This window comes from Octopus bimaculoides, chromosome 2 (genome assembly GCF_046866305.1).
Source record: "Octopus bimaculoides isolate indiv1 chromosome 2, ASM4686630v1, whole genome shotgun sequence".
NCBI classification, from domain to species: domain Eukaryota; kingdom Metazoa; phylum Mollusca; class Cephalopoda; order Octopoda; family Octopodidae; genus Octopus; species Octopus bimaculoides.
The window spans coordinates 64,511,890-64,531,783 of record NC_142929.1 but is presented as its reverse complement, the minus strand read 5'-3'; the positions used below and the strand labels follow the sequence as shown (position 1 = coordinate 64,531,783).

General features: G+C 37.7%; 2 protein-coding genes and 1 pseudogene across 11 annotated transcripts in view; 2 read left to right on the top strand and 1 right to left on the bottom strand.

The window, feature by feature from the left end:
- LOC106872623 (calcyphosin-like protein) overlaps positions 1 to 19,894 on the bottom strand; it is a 29,746-nt gene that overhangs the window by 8,892 nt on the left and 960 nt on the right. For 7 of the 10 annotated variants that reach the window (XR_008266971.2, XR_016239313.1, XR_016239376.1 and 4 more), the window contains exon 2: positions 19,344 to 19,723. Coding sequence is in view for 5 of the 10 variants with exons in the window: in XM_014919677.3 (XP_014775163.1) it covers positions 19,344 to 19,707 (364 nt within the window). In the remaining 5 variants the exon portion in view is untranslated. The remainder of the gene's footprint in view (positions 1 to 19,343; positions 19,724 to 19,894) is intronic. The other 3 variants (XR_016239364.1, XM_014919678.3, XM_089346568.1) reach the window with 1 other exon arrangement.
- Positions 8,572 to 11,920, top strand: LOC149137093 (protein GVQW3-like; annotated as a pseudogene).
- The window catches only part of LOC149137092 (histone-lysine N-methyltransferase SETMAR-like), a 7,209-nt gene continuing 3,154 nt past the window's right edge, over positions 15,840 to 19,894 (top strand). Inside the window, exon 1 of the mRNA XM_089346569.1 lies at positions 15,840 to 15,991. Coding sequence (XP_089202695.1) covers positions 15,958 to 15,991 — 34 coding nt within the window. The 5' untranslated portion in view covers positions 15,840 to 15,957. The remainder of the gene's footprint in view (positions 15,992 to 19,894) is intronic.

Below are 19,894 nucleotides of genomic sequence, written 5' to 3'. Positions count from 1 at the left end.
TCTCTTGTTCACCAGGTACTTTATGGCAATCTCCTGTTCCTGGATCGCAAACGCATAGCCCTCAAAGTGTGATGTGATGTAGTGGCCTTGTGTGCAAGAGAGGCTGCATTTCGTGTCAATTTTGTTGTCTTCTTCAAGCTTCCGGGAAACATACTCATGCATAGTCTTTTCATCCAGGTCTTCTCTGAGGTAAGAGAGCCCAGCTGTTTTGGGGCTGTATAGGAGATCATCAAGGAGAGAGTGCTTCTTGAGGAGCTCACTGCCAACTCGTACAATATTGCTCACTTCACTTTTCAGTACTCCATTGATATATTTATTTTTGCTGCTGTTGTTTAGCAGATGCTGCCTGAATGATACCATACAGCATTCAAAGGCCGTCTGCACTGATCTCAGGCTTCTACCACCTTTATTTCTTCTTAGGTAGAGCCTGTCAACATCACTGTTTCTGTGGAAGTTCCCAGTTACTGTCAGGATTTTGCGAGTTTTTAATATCTATGGAGTGGATTTCCTCTACAGACCAATCAGGTATCCCGAATGTTGCGATCAGCACTGGTACTGCAAATGCATTGTGGGATATTGTTTTGTTGCAAGAGGAGAGTTCCGACTGCTATATTTTCTTAAGTGCGGTGTAATATTCTCGGATCACTCTATCTTTATTCACAGTGCCTTCATATGAAACAGTTTCGTCTATGCCTAGGTACTTGTAACATTTTTTGTGTGGAATGGGGGGGATACAGAGACCGTTGATGCATAGGTTTTAGGTTTGGAGGACTGAGTCTCTTTGTTCTATAACCAAATATGAACATTGCTTTTGACCAAATTCCATGCCAATATCAGCTTAAAATGTTGTTATTAATTCCAGCTGTTTTATGGCATTGTTAACACTTTTGGCATAAATTTTCAGGTTGTCTACAAATAAATTATGAGTTACATTGATATTTCTGGCAGTTGAAGATTCTAGCATGTAACCATTTGTTTTCTGAAGTAGGAACGATAATGGATTCAGTGCCAAAATGAAAAGAAGTACAGAAAGACTATCTCCTTGGAATATTCTCTTTGTAATGCCTATACTATTAGAAACAATTATTCTGTTCTCAGTTGTAAGGATTAGAATAGTCGTCCATGTCTTTGTGAGTCTCTCTATAGCAGCAATTAAGGTAGTTGTTACTTTTGCCAGATGTGGGCCCATCAGCACCCATGAATGAAAGGTAGAGTCGAATGCCTTCCTATAGTCAAGCCATACTGTCACAAGTTTTCTACGTTGTTTTCTTACTTCAGACAGTACAGCTTTGTTTATTAAAAGTTGTTCGGTACATCCCAACACCCCCTTCTTTCCACCAGCCGGTTCATCAGTCACAATGTTATTCGAATCACAATGGTCCTGGAGGAATTGGTTGAGGCAGCTTGCGTACAATTTGTACATAATGTTTAGGCAAGGAAGGGGGTTTGTAGTTTCCTGTCATCTCAGTGATTTCCTTTTTGGCAACAAGATTTGTCCTTGCTGTAGCATGTCAATGTGGTATATCAGTCTGACCTTCCATAGTCCTTTTGAATATACATATCAATTGGTTTCTATAAAATGTTAGCTACTTGTATCAATACCATGGGCCTTTCAACAGGGTATCGATTCAAAACACACGGCAAAACTGACTAAGAATTGGCTGAAAACAAATGGGATTAATATTCTGGAATCGAAAATTTGTGGAAAGAATTGAAAAAAAGAATTCAAAAAAGAAACCCTCGTAATTTACAAGAACTGAAAAGAATTTAAGAATGGGGAAAAATAATCTCCACCACATGCAAAACGTATTTAGGAAACTATTCAAAGCACCCGCAAGCTCTCATCATCAACAAGAGTTATGCAACTAAATACTGATTTGACTGTACAAATGTGTTGTAAGCTTTTGAGTTTTGAATTTCAACGTTTTCCGTATAAAATTGTTTCTGTTCATTATTATGTAATTATGACTGTTGCATTGAATTTAGTACAAAAAACTTCATAAATGGTGGAAATTTCATTAACCTGCATTAACTCAGTATCTGTAAACTTGGATTTTTGACTGTGCTTGTAAACTTTTGCGAGCCACTGTGTAATTTTCTATGCGTAAATAGATCGGTTGGGAAGAATCAACGTATTTTACTTAATGATTGGCATTAAAAATTTATTGACTGGAATCGGTAATCGTGTCAATCGCGTAAAGGTTAATAGTTTTCGCGTCGCATTGACATGTTTTCTTTTATTCTGAGATACATTCTTAGATATTGTTGTCCTCTATCATGTTTACGCATTTTATTCCATTGTAACGTCAATTAGTTTTCGAAACAGTATTTAACACCAAGCGTCCTTTTCAAGGCTTCCCCTACCAAAGATAGTTTTTTTAAAAAATGCCATTGGATAACTTTAAATTTTTTTTATTAGGAATCAGTAATTTTATGACATTTCTCTATGAAATATGTTGATGATTTCCTTATTTCTAGAATCAACATTTGTAGTGGCTCGTATTGCTCGACCTGTGAATTTTATAGTATTCAATGGGCTGTCAAAAACTTGATTTATTATTTCATTGTAATTTGATATAGCCTCAACACAATTTGGAAGATCAATCTTGCCATCAGAGTCATCCAATTGTATTCATGGCAGGTTTGATTTTGCTATTCTGCTCCAGAATGAAGAATAGTCATAAATATGTTCATAATAGCTCTCCTGCTAGCTTTCTTTAAGAAAAAGGTTTTGTAGAAAATCGCATAGCAACTCCAGATTCTTAACCATCAAATCAACAGCTTCTCAAACATTCCAAAATGCTTGTGGTGCTTCCTTTCAACAGATGAAACTAATTAATCTCTCTAGCTTGCATTTAAATCCAGTGCTGCAAACAGAATCACTGTTAGAGCATTATGGAAAGGTGAATGAGCTATAGAAAAATGATGCAAAAAAAATGAACCAACCCTGTAGATGTAACAGCGAGAATTGATTTATTTCAATGTGCTTCATAACTCAATGTGTTTAGTTGAAATATTTTTTCTCCACCAAGACTAAAAAAAAAAGACTTAGTTTGGATTGTTGTTGTATTTGATATTCCATGAGCGCCATGTCGCACCCTTTTCTCTCTCAATGAAAAGAGGACGAAGTGCAATGGGTCGTAATTCAGATGGTTAATTCACTGCAAACCTGGATCACATTTGTGTATAACAATGCCACAATGTTCATTATAATTTTCTCTCAAAGTAAAACCACTGCTATTTCAAAAGCAGTAGCTCTACCTTATTTTCTCGTAAAATCTAAAACAATGACAAATTGAAATGTAGTATGTCACAGTACTGAGAAAAATGATATGTTCTATATAAATATTTAAGAAATCATTATGCTTATACAGGTCCAGTAGAATTCTTTAAATGCACATTAGATAAACAGTTTCAGGATCTGCATCATGTTAAAGGACACTGGTCGATATGCGACAGGTAATTTTTTACTTGGCAGAAGGTGACACGCAGTAAATTGAACACTTCGGGTGTATGCACCATCTCTGTTTGAAATCATGTTTCAATTGTAGGTAGTACCGTTTGAAGCGAGCCTATTGCGTTGACACTCCGAATGTTTCGTTAGGAATCAAAGATTTTTTAATTAAAATTCAAAAATGTTGCAGGTGGGTTGAATTTTCCATTTGAAAAGATCGAACTGTACTCTTCAAAACTTGCACTAAGAATAAGGAATTTTTAATCACCCACAAGGGGCCAACATAGAGGGGACAACACAAAAACATGTAGGGACACATAACATGAAAAAAAAAATTAAATTAAAAATATGGTAACATGAATGATACATGAAAAGGAAACATGAAAATGAGCTGCTTGCCCCACCTCAAGCAGCAACGCTTACTTCCTTCTGAATCCCGAGTCCTTCAAAACGTCCAATCCGAATTTTTCTCTCAGTTCCATTCATATCCTACTTTTACCGTTCAGGTTCACATAAGTCTTCCAATACTTATAACCTTTTTTATATTTTGCAATCACTTCCTTCAGACTCTGAGACGCCAGCACTCACATGTGCCAACCTACAACATCAATATATCCCTCCACATCCACAAAGTTTGCTGTCTTCCACCTTGTTACCTTATTTATTAGTTCCTCGACTACATCCTCTGTTAACACACACGTGTAGCTATTTTCACGGGGTGTGGAATTTTGTGTATCTTGTGATGTCTGTTTTTCTCTTTTTTTTTTACATCGTGAAGGGAATGAATGGGTTTGGTGTCTGTGGAGAGAGGGTAGGTCTGAGAGGTTATGGGTGGGGTAGGGATGGCTTGGGGCTCCACATCACACTGTCCTTTCTTTCTCTTTTTCGTTCTTCCCTCTGCCACTGACCATAATTCTTCCTTTTTCCATTCTTCCATTTGTACCTCCTCTTGCTTCTTCGACTCTTTATCCACTTTTCCCAGACTATGCTTCTGAAGAGGGGAGTGTCCTTTAATGTGGCCCTTTTGGCCACATTTAAAACAGCGAGAGAGTCTGCCCTCCACCCACAATTTCAAGATTATGTCTCCTACGGTCACCGTCTCCGTCAAATCTTCCAGGGATTCTACTTCAGCCTGAACAATAAGTTCTAATGTTTTTCCTTTCCACATCACTTCCTCCGTTTCTGCGGCCTGGAGGACGGCCACTTCATCCTCACTTCCAAGGAGGACAACCCAAGCCACATCTATGTCTGGCAAGATTCCCTCTACCCTGATCTTGGATGTCCTCCTTCCAAGACATATGGGTAGAAGGACTACTTTATTCACTGGACCACCACCGTCCCATATTTGCTTCCTCTTGCCAAAAACACCATACCCTTAGATACCATGCACAACGCCTTCTCAATTGTTTCGGCTTCTATTTGGTCTACCTTTTTCTGTTCCATTGAATAAACTTTATACACAATGGTTCTCTTCATCATGTCCTCCATAACTTTCAGTGAAGGCGGCAACTTCACGTCACCACCTACTTTATGTGCCATTTTTTGATGCTCTTCCATTTTAGACAAGTCCATTTCATTCCTTTTTAACTCCGTTACCTCAGCTAAGCTCTTTTTTTCCCAAGACACATGTCTATTCTGTTTACAGCCTTTACTAATTCCTCCTCTGAAGTGCACAATTCCGACCCGCTAAGGTCCGAATAGAACATTTTTTCATTAACCGTCGCTTTCTCTTGAAACAGAGAGAAAGCACAACCGGTAAACCACTGCAAAGCAGCACAAAAATCAACACTTCAATACAACTCAATACACATTAAAAAAACAAAAAAATACGACTTGCAGTAAGAATAAGGACAAGGTAAAATTACAACCAGCTTTTATAGCAAGTTCATGCAGGTAGTTTATCCCGTCCCCCTCCGACTTTTAGTTCATGCAATTGAAAAACTCGCATTACTTATGGGATGACCCAATGTATATAGGTAGATGATAAGCAGCTTTCTTTATTAATTATAGTACAGGTGTAACTAATTCGGAGAAGCATTACTTTCATTATTCACACATCGTCACTCTCGTAATGCAGCACTTTGTAATTTTGGTTCAAATTGAAAGCGTAAAACTATTTTCACTTTCTCATGAAACCGGGTCGTTGTAGAGCAATGTCTTTCAAATAACTAAAGCTGGTTTTTGAGATAACGTAGAAAATATGTAAATGAAAATAAAGTTTATTTAATTGCCGAAAGATTACTGAATCTTTTGACGCTCCATACGTCAAAATCGGCAACTCAGTTTTCGAATGCATAAGGAATACACACACACACACACACACACACACACACACACACACACACACACACACACACACACACACATGCACACGCTCACACACACACTCTCTTTTATATAAATAGATTACACGAACTCACGTTTAGCGCCGGATCGGAAACGAAAGAATTAACTAGCCATAATTTTTATGCATTTTTATTTTAGGAATTTGAGAACAACAGTTACTATAAAACAGTCGTTTATTACAAATAAATGCTAAGAATTATGGTAATATGATACGCACATCATATAGAATAATTTGGGGAATTTTACTTAACTTTATCTCGTGGTTAACGTATCTATACATTTGCAAAATGGTTCACCCCCAACTAAAATCAATAATACATTAGAAAAAAAAAATCAACTAAAATATATTATCCGATTACCATTTCGAATACAAGCAGAAGGTAGTCAAAAGTATAGTTCCAGTGCAAACTGGTGCAAACATGTGTTAACTTGAAAATTATAGAGTAAGGAATAGCACATCCTGTTAGGTTTGTTTTTATTTTCCTATCAGTTGGCATACTATACCCTAATTCGTTTCCTTTTCCTTAGCATATCATAGTAAAAGCAAGCTAAGTCAGTTACCTTAAATTTCAGTATAAATGTCGACATTTTAAGCTAGGCACCAGCCAACATGCCAAATGCTCCTGTATCAATACAACAAGATGATAAACATATGGTACAATACAACGTAAAGGAATATATGTTTCAGTGAAGTCCTCACAATTATAATTATTTTTTATATTGAAATTAAATATATAATTAATCTTTCCAATGGTAGAGCTGGTAGAATCGTTAGCACTCCGAGCGAAATGCTTAGCGATATTTTATCTGTCTTTACGTTCTGAGTTTAAATTCCGCCGAGGTCGACTTCGCCTTTCATCCTTCCGGGGTCGATAAATTAAGTACCTGTTGCGTACTGGGGTCGATCTAATCGACTGCCCCCACCATAAATTTCGGGTCTTGTGCCTAGAGTAGAAAGGAATATTTTAAAATTTAATTTGGGATTGTGTAAAGTTAATTCCCAGCGGATAATTAGTTACTTTATTCATTTCAGAGTGATGAAAGACAAAGATGGAAAATTAATTCAGAAATAAGTCCAAAATCATCTGTTGCGAGACCATTAGCGTGAAGTCATTTTATCTATTCTGCAACCTTCACGTATAGACTGTAATACTGGTTCCAAATTTTTTGCACAAGACCAGCAATTTCGGGGGTAGTGGTAAATCAATCACATCGACCTCTAGTGCTCAACTGGTACTTATTTCATCGACCCCGAAGCTATGAGAGGCAAAAATCAACCATCGGCGACATTTGAACTCAGAAGGTAAGCACGGAAAAAATGCCGCCAAGCTGCTTGTTTGGTGCGGTAACGATTCTGCCAGCTTGCAGCCGACATATAGACAGTAATATTGATAATTTAAAATATAAGATATTAATATAACAGCTGATGCTTCATAAACAAGTGACTGGAACGCCACTAAACTGAAATGTATTGATTTCAAATATAGGTACACAGTTTCAAATTTTAGTGGGAGGTTATAATTGTTAATATCAACTGTGATAGTGGGCTGATACGTATTTTATCAGTAGAAGTCATTCCCAATGAGGTTTGAAATCAGAGCTCAAAACTAAATTACGCAGATAATTTTTAGCAGATATATTGAATGCTACTGATGCAAGTGTTCCAATGAAGTCTTATGACCTCTATTATTTCAACATATAGTATATTTACATTCCGGATTCTTGTTAATCTATATTTTGTCCATAAAGTCGGTTATCAACTTATGAGACACGTATAGACTTAAACCTTATTTCAAGCATTTGCTGGAGTAAAAAAAAAAAAAAAAATGGCCAAGTTTACGGTGAATATAAATATATCTTAGGATCTTTTCCTTTTGATGGGAAACTCGATTAATTAATTCTCTTTAACCAAACACTTTGAAATTTCGTTTACTGGTAGAATGTGTCATATAGAACATCTTTTACTCTAAGCGTTGTTGAGATAAGTTTCTATTTTCGAAGTTATTTCGTGTTAAAGTTGTCGTATTTCGGTAATTTCAACCAATCAATGACGTGTATTCAGCTGAATAAAATTACTGCTGTTGTTTGACAACAACTATCGGTGGTGTATATTTCGTTTGTCACTGTTATTTATGACATCGTTCGTGCGTTTGTACTGGTTTTTGCTTAAAAAAAAATTTTCTACTTAGGGTTAGGGTTAGGGTTGGGGTTTTAGGGTTAGGGCTTGGGTTTTAGGGTTAGGGTTATGGAAAAAGTGAAAAAAATGAAGAAATTGGAGGGGGGGCAGGGGGGGAGGACAAAAAATTTCAAAATTCCGATTTTTGGCAATTTTCCGAAATCTCCGTATCCCAAAAGCTGGGTTTTTGGCAAAAAAATAATAAAGAAAAACAATAATTTGCGAGAAAATGGGGTGGGGGACGGGAGGAAGTCTTTCCGAAAATAGTAGCTGAAAAACAGGAAAAAAACCCTAAAAGCAGTAGAAATGCACGAACGATTATGGTGGTGTCTTGAAGTAAACGTGCTTCAGATACACTCGTTTATTCATACGAACGTAACTGAGATGGAATATGTCATAAATAACAGTGACAACGAAATATACACCCCCGGAAGTTGTTGTTGACAAACGACAGCAGTAATTTTATTCAGCTGAATACACGTCATTGATTGGTTGAAATTACCGAAATACGACAACTTTAACACGAAATAACTTCGAAAATAAAAACAGTGGAAAAGAGGTACTTATACCATTATGGTTTGCACCGGGTATCAAAATGTCGACATTTGAATGTGAATGTTGTAAAGGTTTAAGACGTGACAAGGACTGTTGCAACGGAAACTACGAGACTACGTGACCAGCAGAAAGAGACACAGCAGCGTTCTGACTGCATCCGCACGCCGGAGTTCAACACCACATCTTTGAACAGGGCCTTAGGCGCAATTCAGACGACTATGTAAAGCTGCTGGAGACAGTGGTCAATCCATGGCTAGAGTGGTTACTACTGGAGGGCCATATGTATGGCAGCAGGATTCGACTCCTTGCAATAACTCCAAAAAGAGTCAGAAGTGGCTGTCAAAAGAATTTCTACGATTTAACTAGCCCCAGTTTCTGGCCTCCTAACTCCCCAGATTGTAATCCCATAGGTTACTATGTACCCACAACACCAAGGCCGAGCAAGATCAAGGTGGAACGCATGCGAGGAACGCATGAACCAAGTTCTGGTGTCGTCTTGAGGCCGTGGAGGAAGTTGAGAGTGGCTACTTTGAGTAAACTGTTATCTCCCAGCCATAATTTAGTTGGTGTACCCTTATCAGACAGGTAGCCATGATGGGTATATTAGGCTTCATATATTTGTACCCCTGTGTCACTTTGATGGCATGCGCTGCTCTCTCACTCAATAATGAAAGTAACGTAATATAAATAAAATGTCAAATGTTTTGTGTGTGACTTTTGGCCCACCCCGTATTTATTTAACATCAATCTCTGTTGCCTAATCGGTTCGGTAGTTATCCGACGTATATGTGGTGCAACAGCCGTCTATTATCTTTTTTAATTCTGAGGACTTGCTCGTAAATGCTTTACACACACATACATATAAATGTGCATATATACATACACCTTCGCACGCGCACACAAAAACGCATGCAAATAAGCATACATGTATGTCAGTGTTCATTATGTACATGTATCTATGCAAGCCTATTGTTTGTTTTATCGGTTTCCATCATCTCATAAAAGCTATTTGGTTTAGATTATATCTAGTTTGTATAATATTCATTTTATCGATCGTGTAGGAAACGAAAGACAAGTTCCACCTATGTGTTACCCGAACGAAGTTATATTTCTGCGTGGCTCACACTTTGACCAACTGGCACAGATACAGAAAGTTTCCCTGTATCAAATTTCCCTCACTGAAGGTGTCGTAAAATGGAATTATGTGCTTTTCCTGTTGCAATTACTTTTAATATTACCTCAAAATAAGGCGGCTAGCTGGCAGAATCGTTCGCAAGCCACACAAAGTTCTTAGTGGTATTTAGTTCGTTTTTACGTGATGAGTTCAAATTCCGCAGAGGTCGACGTTATCTTTCATCCTTTCGGGGTCAATGAAATAAGTACCAATAAAGCACTGAGGTTGATGAAATCAACCAGTTCCTCCCCCAAATTTTCAGGCATTGTGCTTATAGTAGAAAGGAAGATTACTTCAAAATAGTTTGTTTCAGTCGTTTGACTGCGGCCATGCTAGAGCACCGCCTTTAGTCGAAGAAATCGACCCCAGGACTTATTCTTTGGAAGCCTAGTCTCTTTTTGTCGAACCGCTAAGTTACGGGGACTTAAACGCACCAACATCGGTTGTCAAGCGATGGTGGGGAAGTAAAACACAGACACACAAACACACACACACACACACACACACACACACACACACACACACACACACACACACACACACACACATATACAACGGGCTTCTTTCAGTTTCCGTCTACCAAATTTACTCACAAGGCTTTGGTCGGCCCGAGGCTATAGTAGAAGACACTTGCCCAAGGTACCACGCTGTGGGACTAAACCCAGAACCATGTCGTTGGTAAGCAAGCTACTTACCACACAGTCACTCCTGCATCTATATAGTTTACCTCTTGATAACCAAGATAGGATAATTATGAATAACATCATAACATAAGTCTTTTTCTCTATCTTCTTATAGTATGTATCTTCTAATTTACTGAAGACAATTTAAGGCTTTTGAAATACTGACACATTAGTCGCTCTTCTTGTATTGACTCGCTCGAGATATTATGAATAAATACATGTTTTGAATGCAAAAGAAAATGAGAGAAAAAATTGTGGTGTGATGACGTGTGAATCTTTGATCGAATGACCTTCCTTTGGATGCATGTTGTATGTGTATATTGTACTTACTATCTTGACTGAGAAAGGCAAACCTAACCATTGCTATACACTATCGATTATAATGAATATATGTGGGCTGTGAAAGGATATCAGAGACTCATCTATCTATCAATGTTGTAACAACAGCTGTTGTAACAGCAGGTGTAATGGAAATGACTGTGACACTATTTTAACCGAATTTTAGCAATGATTTCTCAAATTAACTGAAGGCCATTCATTTAAAATCAACTGAAATAAGCTTAGGCGACTGATCCTAGTGTTTTTCTGGTTCTTATTTTATTGACCTCTCGCAGGATTCAAACTCCAATTGCAGAGAATAGGCTTTCTGACATTTATGCAAATTTAATGAAGATCTTTTATAATATTCAGAAAACCAATGTGTAGAGGAGGAATTTAGTCACTTAAGTCGAACCTTCATACACCGCTGACGCTTCCATCCAAATAGAATGAAAAGCTGTGAACTTTGGTAGAGATTGAAGTCAAAGTACGATGGTGGGCTGAAAAGTTCATAGGCTGATTATGAAGGGATGATACTAAAGCTGTGAAATCTTGCATGCATTAATTTCAACACTTCTTATTAATAACTGCATTCTTTCTTTCCATGTAAATTGACATCTGACTGTTCAAAGAACGTCCTGCAAGTACTTGCAGAAAAAGGGCTCAGCCCCCAACGACATTCATTCTGACATGGTTGCTACATTAGGGGATGACGCTCCATCTTTATCAACAATGCAAAAGTGGGTAACTGAATTTAGGAGCAGAAGAGAGAATCTTGAAGATGACCCAAGGTCCGAACGTCCTGCAACTGCCACTACAGAGGAAAAGATTGTCTTCATCACATAGTGATGGAGGATACATGATTGACTGTGAATTAAATAGCCAATGCCTTTAGTATATCCCCTGAATGAATTGAAAACATTATGCACAATGAACTTGGCATAACGAAGTTTTCTGCTCAGTGGGTACCACGTCTTCTGATACCTGATCAAAAGCACACCAGGGTGATCACATCATGGGAAAATCTGAAATTATTTCAGGCAGATCCATCTGGTTTCCTTGAACGTTTTCTAACCCAGGATGAGTGTTGGCTTCATCACTTTGAGCTAGAGACAAACAGACAATAAATACAGTAGAAACACCCCTCCTCACTTGCCCCAAAGAAGGCCAAGGTTGTTTCATCTGCAGGGAAGGTAATGGCCTCAGTTTTATGAGATGCGAAAGGACCGCAACATCGATGGAGAGTATTATGCCATCTTGCTGAAGCAGTTACGAAAAGTTTCCAAGCTTTCAGGAAAACTGACGAAAAGGGGTCTTGGTTCACCAGGACAATACTCCAGTACAGATGTCCTTGATTTCAATGGCTGCTGTGCGTAACTGTGATTTTGAACTGGTTGACCAACCTCCATATTCTCCCGATTTGGCCCCAACTAACTATCATCTATTCCTCAACATGAAAAATCATTTTACTGGGAACCAGTAACGCAATCATGATGACGTCATATCTGCTGTTGATGGCGTTTTTGACCAACATGATGAAAGCTTCTTCACCAATGGGATCCAAGCACTGCTACACCGATGGAAGAAGTGTGTGGACCGCAAGGGTGACTATGTTGAAAAATAAACCTTATTTGGTCACATTCCATGAGAGTATCTTGGTTAGCCTATGATTTTCTCAACCGACCCTCGTAATGTTCCATAACTGAAAATCTAAATGATAAGATGAGTCAGCAATTTAAGAGCATCTAAGTATTAAGGACACGGAAAAATAAAGCTATAGAATATCGAGGAGTTAACTCCTTCAAACAAATGTTAATCTCGGCATACTTGTTTTTACTTCACACCCTAGCAGCAGCTTTACACACACACACACACACACACACACACACACACACACACACACACACACACACACACACATACAAACGCAACCTGGGGTCCTTCGCACCAAAGATACTAATGTTTACATCCGGCCAAACGGAACTTCGATTATAAAACCAAATATCTTGGTCTCAGCAAAACTTGAAGGAGAAACCCGATAAATTATAAGCTTTCGGAATTTTATTCCTTGTGTTGGTTTGAACAGTTTTATTGAAAAGCAGAACGGCTAAGTAAAAAATAAGGTAACTTGTGGTGGTGTAAGCACACGTATATGAGATTAAAGGAGCTGGATATAGACACAAGGATAGAGTGAAAACGAAAGAAAGTAAAGAGTGTGAGGAGGAGATCACTAGAGAGTACGAAATGAGTAGAAAATGAAAAAAATGAACTATAAAAGACAACCGCGTATGCAATAAGGGAAGAAAATTCATTAGACGATAACACACAGTTTTTTCTGCTTGGTGGGATTTGACCAGTTAAAATGCATTGAAGATGCATTTACGCTCATGAAGTCAGAGCGTAAAAAATTCCCTTTTGGTGATCAGAAAGATCTCGTGGTGGATAAAATTCTTCAGTATCATCCACTTTCCTGCCAAAGTTTTCACCTTCTACGGCTCTTAAAATAATACTAGAGATTTTCAAGCATCCTTAAGTTTATCTCATACAATGCAACTTTTTCCTTCAACAAGTATATTGCTCTGGATCTTGAAAGAGGACCTTCTCTTTCTTCAACATATCGCTGCCCTTGCATCGTGACACTGGAGTCTTTGGACACTACATCCGCTTCGTACACAACTTCCTCATAACACTGTTCGCTAAGTGGGCATGTGTCATTACCTGTTTGGGACCATTAACTAAGACTTTTATATTATGTGTACATCTGAAAGGGATCCTCATTGCAGGTCTGTTAAAGAGTTTTCTATATTAATGTAGGGGTGGAAGATGCTTATCTATGAATCTAAAAACACCCTGCCCATATAAGTCCACATTTCTCAGCATTTAGAAAATATAGAGATATGGAGAGTCACACCTAAATTCTCTGAATGCGAAATACACATACGGTAAAGGTTTACACAAGTAATATAATGGGTTGAAAAAAATAATCCCTCTAAGCATGTTTAAGATCTAAAAACAATAAGTTGGGTTGATAACTCCAATAATGTCAGCTAATCCAAAGTTTTAGGAGTGGATCCTATATTTAAAGCTAAGTGATGAAGGTATTTTACAATGCTTTGAAAGGGAAAAGGTAAAGGTGACATCAGCAATATTTAAATACTTAGCATAAAGTGACAAGACTACTACAAATTGCTCAACAGTTTCAGTTTATATGTAATATCATACACAGTAGTTGAGTGAAGTTTTGTTATTGCTTGGCACCGGGTTGACTCCTTGACCAAGCAGACACATGATAAAAAGCGTTCTAGAGGTGATCATCTTTTCTTTCTGTTAGATCAAGCAACAACCAAGCGGTTTTGTCTTTGTTTTGTTCGCTAGTGTTGTTTAGCACTAGGTCAACCTGATCAAAGGTGTCCCAGCCGTGGCCAACTCATCTCTTATTCATTTATTTCTAGCCGGTCTCATATTTCTCTTATTTCTAGCAGCTCATGCGAGTATGTAGAGGCTCCTATATTGTCTCGTTTAGTAAAGTCTAATTCAGTATTCTGTAGTGTTGCGCAGCGTTAGTGTTTAACCCCGAGTGAATCTTGATGACATAGTTGTTATCAGAGGGATTCATGTCGTTGTCATTCCGTTCTTTTTAGGAGTTTCTAGTACTACATTATCCAATGTGTCTTGTCTGCTTAAAGACAATAGGGCACAGTTCGAAGGAGATTTGGTTACTATTTTCATCAAGTCAGTCAACCGTGGAAAGGCTCTCTCGATGATGTAGTAGAGAGTTTGAATTATTTTATATAAAATTAATTGCTTCGGAGTATAGTACAAAGTATAGTACAAAATTAACAATTCTTTTTGGAAAGAGGTTTAGTCGATACCATCAACTCCAGTACTTGACAGATACTTAAATTTATTGACCCCAGAAGGATGAAAAGCACAGTTTATTGCGATAGGATTAGTACTCAGAATGTAAAGAGCCGGGACAAATGCCACAACGTATTTCTAACATGTTAACGAGTTTTCTACTTCGCTGTTCTTTTTTTTTTTTTTTACCTTTATTAATAATCTATATTATTAGTTTATACTTCAAAATTTCAAGTTCATTACTGCAATATTTTCGAACTGATTTTGTCACCTTGGTAGGAATAAAGCAATTTGTAATGTATAGACAGAGCCTCCAGAAAAGCATTTAACTAAAAGGAAAACGACAGCTTCCTACCTCCAGGAAAGAAGGAAAGGTTTCTCTCAAAATCCAAGTGATTTGTAGGTATTTTTTATGGCCATCTATATATCATACTTAATGTAAATACATCGTTGAAAGACAAGACACTGCGGTATTCGTCCAGAGATGATATCTATTATGGACGTGCTGTGTTTAAAAATACAATATACATTTTGCAGTGAGAGATGAAAATCGTCCAAGCAACGACTAGCGAGAACGTCAAACGCATTTCGGCTTTTTGAGCTTCATCAATGGTGCGTACACACATGTCTAGATGGGATTTGTCGCTTCTGGTATATAGGAGACATTAATATTCACTCGTAATGTGAATAGTCTCTCAAATGAATGAAAATTCGTTATACGAACATATTTTTTTGTTTTGTTTTAGGTAAGTGGGTTTGGCAGATAGTCACGGGTCTCACCTTGGCTCTTCTACCCCTAGGCCGATGTACTGATGAACTTCACTAACTCTTAGAGGTTCTCTTTATAAGTACAGATGACTTGAATCAATCTCAGTATATGACAAACACATTTCTTTATCAATCCCAGAGGAAGGGAATGTAAGATCAACACTGACTGGACGTGATCTCTTAAAGTAAATAAAAGAAAATAAAGGGATTATATAATATAAGGGAAGTTATTCCAGTGCTCCTACAGTTTCTACTACATTAATACTGTTGTACATGTCCATTGATTTCCTATACAGTGCCATTCAAATGGTAGTATGTAGAGGTGAGAACAGACTGTTTTTCTGATATTGCTGCTGTTGTCGCCGCTGCTGCTGCTGCTACGCGGGGTTTATTTTTGTATTATAATCGTTACGCACAAAACAGGAAGCCGGATATAAATAGTAGAAGCTTAAGTTAGCTAGAAGTAACCTCCAGTACAATATATATATAGTATACAACAATGAGTGATATAAAGTGAACGAACACCCAACCAAATTTAGTAGCTCTTTGCTTTGCCTAACCAACGCCTAATAACTTTTCTCAATATGTTGGCAGCACTGCTCATTTACCACGTCAACGCGTTGATATGGATGTCATTGTGTCGGTGCCAGAGATTCTGGGTATGTATGTATGTATGTATGTATGTATGTATGTATGTATGTATGTATGTATGCATGCATGTATGTATGTATAGTTACACACGCACACACACACATACACACACACACACACACACACGCACACGCATATACTAGGGACGTAGCATGAATTAATATTCATGGCAGAGAGTCATTAAAAAGCTTCCAACAAAAGGCCATGTCATTATTAGAGCTAGCACAATCGTTAGCACATCGGATAAAATGCTTAGCGATATTTCTTCCAGCCCTTACGTACTGTGTTCAAATCCCGACAAGGTCAACCTTGCCTTTCCTCATTTCAGGGTCGATAAAATACAGTACCATTCATGTACTAGGGTCGATGTAATCGACTAGCCTCCTACCTACAAATTTCAAGCCTTGCACCTATAGTAGAAAAGATTACTATTATTGGTGAGCTGGCAGAATCGTTAACACGCCGGACGAAATGCTTAGCGGTATTTTGCCCGTCGTTACATTCTGAGTTCAAATTCCGCCGAGATCAACTTTACCTTTATTCCTTTCGGGGTCGATAAATTAAGTACCAGTGAAACACCGGAATCGACTAGTCCCCTCCTCACAAATTTGAGGCCTTGTGCCTCCAGTAGAAAGGCTTATTAGTATTATTATTGTTGTTGTTGTTGTTATTATTATTATTATTATTATTATTGTTATGTCTCAAGCTACTGCTATCTAGCACCTTCGGATGATCTCTACTCAACCGCTACACAACTGCTACTCGACTGCTACTCAACACTCCTACCACGGCCAGACTACCTCTATTTATATGTCTTGGGAGACCCTACTTCTTCGCCTGGGGGCGTCGACACAACAATTATTATTATTATTATTATTATTATTATACTTATTATTATTATTATTATTAAGGCAGTGAGCTTACAATTATAATAATTTTTTTATATTGAAATTAAATATATTATTAATCTTTCCAATGGCAGAGCTGGTAGAAACGTTAAGCACTCTGGGTGAAATGCTTAGCGGTATTTCATTTGTCTTTATGTTCTGAGTTCAAATTCCACCGAGGTAAACTTTACCTTTCATCCTTTCAGGGTCGATAAAATAAGTACCAATATATACATATGTATATACACAAAGCTACACACACATTTATATATATATGTATGTCTGTGTGTGTGTTACGCGTGTGAGTGTATAAGTATGTGTGAGTTTATATCTCACACACACACACACACACACACACACACACACACACACACACACACACACACACACACACACACACACACACACACAGAGGCTCTATATGTTCAGACACAAAGCAAAGTTGTTTGTGTGTGTGTGTATGTGTGTGTTTGTGTGTATGTGTGTGTTTGTGTGTATGTGTGTGTTTGTGTGTATGTGTGTGTATGTGTGTATCATATAGACTCACACATACTTACAGAAGCATACTCACACGCATGATACACACACAGACATACACACATAAATCCTGCATTCATTATTGCTGTTTTAAAGTTGTGGACCACCGTCGTTCGACGAGGCGGATCCATTTGTTCGGTGATATGAATTACTTGCATCCGAATTAATGTGTAAGTGGTCGAGTATTGCACCGACAGGCTGTACCCTTTTGATTTACTGAAAAATCCACCCGTCGGGTTCTTTACAGAGTCCATTTACCTAGTTTCACTCAGAAAATTATGGGTCAAGCCGAGGCTATAGATAATGGCATTTTCCCGAGATACCACGCAGTGGGATAGTGCCCAAGACCACGTGGTTGCGAAGCCAACTTTTTAATCATTCGGCTATGACAATTCTTTGAAAATTAAGCCAAATACCAAAGGCAAATGATTTTGTGTATTTACGTAATTACATTTATGAGAATTGTCTGAGTGGGCTGTAGCATCGACATTATTATATACATCACACGGTAGATATATCTTTTATATAACTGTGTTCAAACACACACACGCACACACACACACGCACACACACACACACACACACACACACACACACACACACACACACACATAGACGTGTGTGTGTGTGCACACGCACACATAAGCGCACTAATTTATATGCGTACATATATTACTAATTTATACACTTACATTCATGTGAAATAAAACATATCTCAAAAAAGTAATTGATTTATCCGAAGAAAACGAGCACACTCATCACTCAATAAGGACACTGGGCGAATGGCTCAAATCATTTTGTGTTCATGACAATATTTGAGGATGGAATTCACGGTGCGTCGTTTAAGTCAATGTTAAATTGAAAGTGAAAGGCAAGCAGAAATTGTGCCCGTGTAACATCAAAATACGTATTAGCTATTTACCGAATTGGATATTGAATTTTATGCGTACATGTATGTATGCATGTATGTATGCATGTATGTATGTATGTATGTATGTATGTATGTATGTACGTACGTATGTATGTATGTATGTATGTATATATGTATGTAGGCATGCATGCATGCATGTATGTATGCGTGTATATGTTTACAAGCACCGCAAGTATTCGTTTATGTATATTGACGTTCAATCAAAGCTAGTTGGCGATAACTTTTGTAAACGTTCAGAGCGCGCACGCGCGCGCGCACACACACACACGCACACGCACACACACACGCACTGTGTAAGTGTGCATTTGTGCGTGTATGTGTGTATATGCTTATGTGTATGAACGTACTATGTATGTATGTATGTATGTATGTATATGTGTGCTGATGACAATTAAAATGTTATGCCCATTTAGTCTTTATCGCCCGACTGTATGCGTTTATGACTAATTGTGGTTACCGTGCCTAGATACGTACATTAGATTATATACATTTCTAATACAATTTATTAAGAGTTATTATGCCTTTGTACAATATAAACAATAGCTAAATACAAAAACTATACAATATTTACAAAGAAGAAAATACCGCATGGCAATTAGTCCATGAGCATTAACATAACAATTTCTGACTGGCCTGGTGCCCCATATACGTAAAAATGACTGTTAGTCGATTAAATCGATCTCCGGAGTTTATTTTAGCGATCTCTGAAGGATGTAAGTTTCAGGTGACCTGGGCAGGTTTTGAACTCAGATCATAAAGGGCCGCAATTAAATATCACGAAGCATTTTGTCTGATATTCAAACGGTTCCGCCGCCAACATTTTCTAACATAGGTACAAGGCTTAAGGTTGGATATAATCGATTAAATCGATCCTGAAAGCAAACACGATCTCGATGGGACTTAAAACTCAGAACAAAATAATTTCTGTACTTCTCCACGAGGGCCGCGTCAATACAAAACATTACGATATAAATAACATAATAAACAAAGTGTTTTGCTTCTTACCTTTGAGATCGTCCACAGCAATTACAGTGTCATTATTAACATCTAATTTTTGAAATGCTTCTTTGACAACAGCCAGGCGAATTCCTGTCAGTGGTGGGCGTAACTTATGCATGAATTCACCAAAATCAATAGTTTTATTATTGTCTATATCTATGGCATTGAAGAGTATAAGTAGATCAGAATCGCTAATCTCAATTCCATATCTCTGGATACCGAGTTTCAGTTCATCGAAGCATAATCTTTTAGAAAAATCGATGTCCATTGATCGGAAAATGAGACCCAGACCTTTAATACCTGATGTACAGCCCCGTTTAATGCATTCATTTCGAAGAAATTCGATGAGTTTTTGAGCCTTCTCTTCCATTGTCAAGCTTCTGTATCTAGTTTATGGAGAAAAAATAGGGAAAAGAAAACCAAGTATGTTAAAAAGGAAATAAAACAAAGTAAAAATATAATATTAAATCAAGTGATTAAAAAGTTATATGAGTTTGGAAAAACGGTAAACAAGTTTACTACTATTAGAGACATACACGCGTGCACACACGCACACA